General features: G+C 13.4%; 1 protein-coding gene across 1 annotated transcript, besides 24 other annotated features; it reads left to right on the top strand. All coding sequences in view use genetic code 6, as the record gives it.

Annotated features, from left to right (window-relative positions):
• Positions 1–7: 7 nt before the first annotated feature.
• Positions 8–55: a microsatellite.
• Positions 56–193: 138 nt separating this feature from the next.
• Positions 194–252: a microsatellite.
• Positions 253–358: 106 nt separating this feature from the next.
• Positions 359–409: a microsatellite.
• A 994-nt stretch (positions 410–1,403) lies between these two features.
• Positions 1,404–1,447: a microsatellite.
• An 883-nt stretch (positions 1,448–2,330) lies between these two features.
• Positions 2,331–2,382: a microsatellite.
• Positions 2,383–2,649: 267 nt separating this feature from the next.
• Positions 2,650–2,714: a microsatellite.
• Positions 2,667–2,745: a microsatellite.
• Positions 2,667–2,797: a microsatellite.
• Positions 2,676–2,728: a microsatellite.
• Positions 2,758–2,817: a microsatellite.
• Positions 2,818–3,330: 513 nt separating this feature from the next.
• Positions 3,331–3,369: a microsatellite.
• Positions 3,370–3,803: 434 nt separating this feature from the next.
• Positions 3,804–3,857: a microsatellite.
• Positions 3,806–3,858: a microsatellite.
• Positions 3,806–3,859: a microsatellite.
• Positions 3,860–3,952: 93 nt separating this feature from the next.
• IMG5_113260 (rab2 gtpase, putative) lies at positions 3,953–4,872 on the top strand (the record flags this gene model as incomplete). Its single annotated transcript, XM_004034749.1, has 5 exons — positions 3,953–4,092; positions 4,163–4,245; positions 4,311–4,418; positions 4,539–4,704; positions 4,765–4,872. Coding segments are annotated over 5 exons (603 nt in total), but the record flags the coding sequence as incomplete, so codon positions are not given.
• Positions 4,501–4,536: a microsatellite.
• Positions 4,873–5,584: 712 nt separating the features above from the next.
• Positions 5,585–5,641: a microsatellite.
• Positions 5,642–5,836: 195 nt separating this feature from the next.
• Positions 5,837–5,884: a microsatellite.
• A 1,204-nt stretch (positions 5,885–7,088) lies between these two features.
• Positions 7,089–7,140: a microsatellite.
• Positions 7,141–7,275: 135 nt separating this feature from the next.
• Positions 7,276–7,334: a microsatellite.
• Positions 7,304–7,397: a microsatellite.
• Positions 7,304–7,398: a microsatellite.
• Positions 7,324–7,395: a microsatellite.
• Positions 7,360–7,401: a microsatellite.
• Positions 7,360–7,426: a microsatellite.
• The last annotated feature ends 28 nt before the right edge of the window (positions 7,427–7,454 follow it).

A 7,454-nucleotide genomic window follows, 5' to 3' on the forward strand; every position in this document is an offset into this window, starting at 1 on the left:
TTTTTATATTAAATTAATTAATATAATATAATTATAATTTATTAATATATATATATATATATTTAGTTTATTTTATTTAAATTTTTTATACATTGTTTTAATATTTTTTATTTTAATATAAAATGGATTAAATTTCTTTATTTTTATTAAAAAAAATTAAGGTAATTATTAATTGTAAATTTGTTTGTAATATTTAAATTAATATTTTTTTTTTATTTATTATTAATTTAATAATTATATTTTTTTATTTATCGGTAAAAATATTTATTTTATTTCGATAAAAATGTAAAAATAATAAAATTATAATTGAATAATAAAAATAACAAATAATTATTTAATTTATATTTAATTTGTTATTTTATTTAGAATATTATACTTATTTGAAAATTAATTATTATATTTAGAATATAACTATATATTGTTATATATAAAAATGCATTATTTACAAAGGTAAAAATAAATTTTAGCCTTTTTTTTAATTAATTTATCTTAGAAATAAAAAAACATGATTAATTAATAAAAATTATTTTAGTAAATATTTTTTAGATTTTTATACAAATAAATACATATATATAATTTAAATAAAGTTGATAATTTATTATTTTTTTTAAGATAAAATACCTTTAAATCATATTTTTTATAAAACCATTTTTTTATATATATTTTCTTTTATTATATGAATATTAAATCTAAAGTAAAAAAATAATAAATATACTTAATAATAATATATTTTTATTATCTTTATAGATTTTAAAATAAAATATTTATATTATTATTTTTATTTTTATATTATAAAACAAAAAATAATAAAATGTAAGATAATTAATTATCTAATTAAAATCCTTTTCAAATAGATACTAGTTAAAATATAATTAAACCCCCATCATTTGATAAGTAGTAATCCGAAGAATACTGGAATTAATATTCTGAAATTAAAGATCGTACGTCAACAACTCCAAGAATAAATAACCAAGAAGGCGAAAACTTCGAAGATTAACTCCAAAATATAGGTATTGCAAGGACATTATCTTAAGAAAGATTTTAGTAAAATTCCGTAGTCCATTAATTATGTAATGAAAGAAAAACAAATGTATTTAAAAAAAAAAATTATAAAAAAAAATACATATATATTTTTATTTAGTCTTATAATACTCTTAAAATCTGGGATAGCAAAAGAATTTAATATTTAAAAGAAAATAAGTCTATTTTAGAAAACATATATTGTAAACTACAAAAAAAGATAGCTATTTCACAAAACTCAATGTAATAAATAGTAAAATTTTTTAAAGAAAAAAAAGACTAAGAATAAAACTACTAAAAAAGTCTATCTTCTAAATTACCTTTATTAGCTAATACATTTACTGAATAACTAAATGAAAAAAACTAAACAGCATTTAATTAGTAATATATAATAAATAAAATATATAAAAAATTATATATATATAAAGTTATCCTGATCTTTAGGATGCATTTAAAGATACAGATATATTAATGCAAAACTAATCAAAAAATGTATTGAATTTTGTTAATTTTTTAGAAAAAATTTAATAAAAGATATGCTTTTAACAGAAAGTGAGGATTTCGAGAAAAAACTTAAATAATAAAAAGAAATCATAGACGAAAGTAGTTCTAAACTGGATAAAATTTCATAAACTACAAATAAAAAAAATATATAATATAATAAACTATACACAGAAATGATAGATTAAGCATTTAAATAAAAGAAATAAAAAAAAGATCTTCTTAATAATGAAATTAAATATAGATAATTAGCACTTTAGTAAGTAACTCAATAAAAAGAATTAGGTTTATAAATATTAAACTATTGGTAAAATGCTATTAAGATGGAAAGTAAAATATATATATATATAGTTTATATTATTATCGTTGAAATTTTAATAAATAAAAAGATTAAAGATTAGAAACAATAAAAAAGTATTTACTTAGTATTTATAGAAATATTAAGAAACATATGGTAATTAATAATATATGTAATAAACAATTGTCAAATTTTAAAATTTAAATTACTTAAATGACATAAACAATAGCTTTGCTATAAATAAAGTTTTAAACGAATAAGATTTATAAATAGTTAAATAAACTTTAAATATATAATAATAAAAAGAAATGAATTTTTCAGATTTAAATAATTTTGTGAGTAATTTTGAATTTAAAGACATTGATTTATCATATCATCCTTTAATTTAGAAAAAATATAAAATTCTAAGAGATATAGGTACTGTTACCAAATCTTTTAAAGAATCTTTAATAATAGCTACTGTAGATGATATTTTATTATTTTATGATGAAGTTAAAAAAGATAAGGGTATATTTTTATATATTTAAAATATTTAAATTTTTATATTTTAATAAATATTTAAAGAAAAAAAGAAATTTATACTAGATTATGTAATTATAAAATAAAGAAATGACCCAAGTATGATTGATATTATTGAAAAAGTACCTGGATTTTTTAATTCTTCTAATAAATAATTAATAAAATTTGTTAATAATAATGATTTCGAAGAGTTTAAATTATTTATGAACAGATATTAAGCATATTAAGATATAGATTAATAAAAATGAATATATATATAATAAATAAGTAAAAAGATAAGAAATATATAGAATATATATAAATAAAAAAAGATATATATAAATATAAAATATATATATATATATATATTTATATATTTTCTTATATATATATATATTATTTTTTTTATATTCTTTCTATATATTATAAATTTTTAGGTATATAATATTATATATATTTAATTTTATATTTATAATATTTTTTAATTTAAATTTTAATTTTTGTCCTATATTTATTTTTATTTTATTTATATATTAAGTCTTTTATAAATTTTTTTATTTTTTTTATAATATTTAAAATAATATATTTTTAATAGAAAAATAAAATATCTAATATTTTTTTATTTTAATTTATAAAAATTATATATTTCTTATTAAGATATAATATAATTTTTTTTTTAATGAAATTTTATAATATATTATTATATTAAAATATAATTAATATTTCTTATATATAATTGAAATATGATTTATTTAATTTTTTTTTTTTTTTTTTTTTTCATTTTATTTCAAATTCTCTTATTTTTTTAGTTTATTATTTTTTCTATTTTTCATTATCATTTTGTAAAAATAATTATATACTTTTTTTATTTTTATTATTATTTTTAACTAATTATTATAATTATTTAAATTAAAATTAAATATTTTATATATATATATTTTTTTCATCATAATAATAAACTTTTAATTTTTATAATATTTCTTATTGTTATAAATAGTTCTTTAATGTTAATTTCTTTTTTTTATAAAATAATCTTTTTTATTTAAATATAAATCATTTATAAATATATAATAAATAATATAGAATATATCTTTAATAAAATTTTATATGAAGTTTTTATTTTAATCTCAATATTTATTATTTAATATAATTATAAATAAATTTACATTGATTTGATTTCAATATTGTGTTTTTAATGATAGTAAAGATACAATAATTTGTTTAATATTTATTAATTTATAAAAATAAAAAACTTAATTAAAACATATAAGATATATTTTTCATGTATTCATTTTATAAATAATTATAATAAAATTAAATATAAATTCCTTTATTTAATTTTTATATTTAAATGTTATATATTTTTATCAGAAATTAAATTATATTTTTATTAAAGCAAATAAAAAATTTCTTGTTATTTTTTTATCAAAAAAATATATTTCTTATTAAAAATAAATTATTCAAAATTAATATATAAAACATACATATAAAAAAAATAAAAAAAATTAAAAAAAAAAAGAAAAAAAATAAATAAAAAAAAATGTCTTATTCTTATTTATTTAAATATATTATAATTGGTGATACAGGTTTTTAAATAGAAATTTATCAAAAAAAGAAATTTAAAAAATAAAAAAGGTGTTGGTAAAAGTTGTGTATTGTCATAATTTATTGATAAAAAATTCAAAGAAAAGCATGATGTTACCATAGGAGTTGAATTTGGGGCTAGAATGATAAATGTTTAAAATAAGAACATAAAAATTTAAATATGGGATACTGTAATTAAAAATATTAACTTTTATAAAAAATACTGATTAATAAAATCTAATTAAATAAAATAAAAAAAAGGCTGGTTAAGAATGTTTTAGATCTATTACAAGATCTTATTATAGATCAGCAGCTGGTGCTTTATTAGTTTTTGATATAACAAGGCAATAATACAAAAAAAAACACACATACACAAATTAAATAAAAATAAATTTTTTTAAATATATAGAAAAGATAGTTTCTAAAATATAGGAAGATGGCTAGAAGAAGCTAAACAAAATGGTAATCCTCATTTAAGTTTTGTTTTAATAGGAAATAAATGTGATTTGGAAGATTAGTAATTATAAAATAATTAAAATATTATTGATATATTATATTTATATAAATAAAATATATATATAAAAAATTAAATTTATTTATATATATATTTATTTATATATTTTTATTTTATATATAGGAGATAAGTTAGTGTCGAAGAAGCATAGAATTTCGCAAAAGAAAATAATTTATTATTTTTAGAAGCAAGTGCTAAAACATCATAAAATATTGAAGAAGCATTTCATTAAAATGCAAAAATGATTTTCGATAAAATTAATACTGGAGTTATTAATCCAAATTAAGAAGTTGTTTTTTTTATTATATTTTATATATTTTTAAAAATATTATTTTATATTAAAATTTAGTCTAACGGTATTAAAGTAGGAAATGAAACAGATAATTCTATAGTTAATAATTTCTAATTACAATAAAAAAATAATATTTAGACAAAAAAATCTTTTGGTTGTTGTTGAAACAATTCAATATATATAAATATATATAAAAATGAATAAATATATTATTTTTTTGTTTTGTTTTTCTATTTTTATTCAAAGTTTTTATTAGAAAATATAAAAGTTACTGCTTTTTATTTAAATATAATATATATTAAAAAATAAAAATTTAACAAATACATAATATATATAGATAAAAATTTAAATTTAAATAAATAAAAAAAATGATTGAAAAACATAAAAATGATTTTTATTCTTAAAACATATATTAGGCCAAAAACTAAAATTTAAATGAAAAAGAGTTCGAAATAAAAAAATATGATTTAAAAAATCTTAACCCATATATAAACAAAGTTCCTCAAAACAATCAAGAAAACGAAAATAATTGTTTCATACAAAATATTAAACAATATTAAAACAAAAATCAAGAAGCAATTATTTTATCTTAATAATCTTTCTAAAGTAATAATTTTAAACCAAATAATTACGAACAATCTACAAAAAATTCCTTTAATAATCTAACCATAGAAAATGATATTAATAAAACTTGCCAAAAAAATTAAAATAATAATTTTATATATAATAACAGAAACCCTTAATTAAAAAACAGCAGCTTAGAAAGAAAAAATCCTTTCGAAAGTAATCAAAAAATTAATACTTATAATAATAATTTCAAAAGAATGAGTTCATGTGAAAAATAAAGCGATTATATATAAAGGTAAAATAATAAAAGTATATATATATATATATATTATATATATATATATATATATATATCTATATATATATAAAATTATAAGAACGAAAGATAATTACAGTTAATATAGTCAAAAAAAATATTAAGAATAAATAAACATCTAATAAAATAATATAAATATAAATAATAATCCTTAAGTAATAAACAAAATACATATTCCTTCCGACATTTTTGCATATGATCAAGACAATTTCCCTTAATACACTATATTTTTATTAAGTGAAGAAGAAAAAGTAAAAAAAAAAAAAAACTAAAAAAAAAAAAAATCTAAAAAAATAATTAAAAAAGAATTTATATAATTTCCGTGAAAGAGTAGAAAAAGAAAAACAGAAAATTTTCAAAAGTATCGAACATAGTAAACTAGAATTAGCAAATCTCTTAGAAGATTTAAAAATAGAGCTTTCTTAACATATAGACTAACATTATAAAGTATTTATTGACCGCTATAAGTAATTTAAAAACTAAATAATTTCATTCAAAACAATCCAATAATAATATATCCCTTAAGCATTTCCTTAAAAGTAAGAAATTTCCTATTAAAATACCCAAAGTAATGTCTAATTAATAAAAGAATTATATGATATGTAACACAAAACATAACTTTCGAAACTCTATTAATATGTAAATTAACTTTAAAAAAATAATCTTTCAAAAATTTGTGATATTTCATAAGTTATATTAACCTAAATAAGTAATAATGGATCCTTATTTAATGTAGATAGATTCGCTAAATAATTAAATGAATTAAAAAATGTTGTCGCTTAAGATATTATTAATAGGTTTTCAAAGGTTACTGAGTTTGTTAGAATTATTTAATAAGAAGAAGTTGATTTTTAAGATATTTAATAATAATAAAATAATATTTCGAGTAAAATTCTTGATATTTAATCTGAGTTTAATGATTAATAATAAAAAGGATTAAATTTTGAATAAATAGCTAATTATGTATAATAATAATAGTAATAAGTGAATAATTTAATAAATGGTTAAGATCAATAAAATAATTCTGATACTAAAACATTTTAACAAACTTAAGGAAGTGCTTTTAATTAAACTAATTCAGATATTAATAAAATATTTTAACATAATTAAGGAAATATTAATAGTTTTAATTAAAATTAATTTTATTAAATGAAAAATTCAGATTCTTTTAATAATAATTTTGAATAATTTAGTTAACCTTTTCCTTTAAATTGAAAAAAATAATATAAAAGAATTTCTATATATAATATTTATTTTTGTATTATTACTTATAAAATATTTTTATTTAATTTTTTAAATAAAAAAAAAACATTTGAATTATTATATAAAGAAATAAAAATATTTATAATTATATATATTTATAAAATATAAAACATATAAATTAAAATTTATATATTACTTTTCAAAATAATTTATTTATACAGTATTTTATTTATAAATATTATAGTAAAAAAAAATAATAAAAAAAGAATATTATTTATTTATTAAATGATTAAGTAATATATAAAATAAAAATTAAAGATATATAAAAAAAAACAAAATAGTATAAATTTATATTTTATAGATTATAATTAAATTTTTATACAATTTATTATAAAAATAATTAAAATAAAAAAAGTAAAAATATAGATTAATGATGTTTTATTTTAATTTATATAAATAAAAAAAATAATGAAAAAAAATGAAATAAATGTATTATATTTTAATAAATGTATATATATTAATAAATTAATATATATAAATATATATTAATATATAAATATAGATAAATTTATATTTATATATATTTATATTTATATATATATATTTATTTTATATTAATTTATGAATTATATTAAAGAATCATTAATTTTAATTATTAAGA

Source organism: Ichthyophthirius multifiliis, assembly GCF_000220395.1.
Source record: "Ichthyophthirius multifiliis unplaced genomic scaffold scaff_1120509250922, whole genome shotgun sequence".
Taxonomy (NCBI): Eukaryota; Ciliophora; class Oligohymenophorea; order Hymenostomatida; genus Ichthyophthirius; species Ichthyophthirius multifiliis.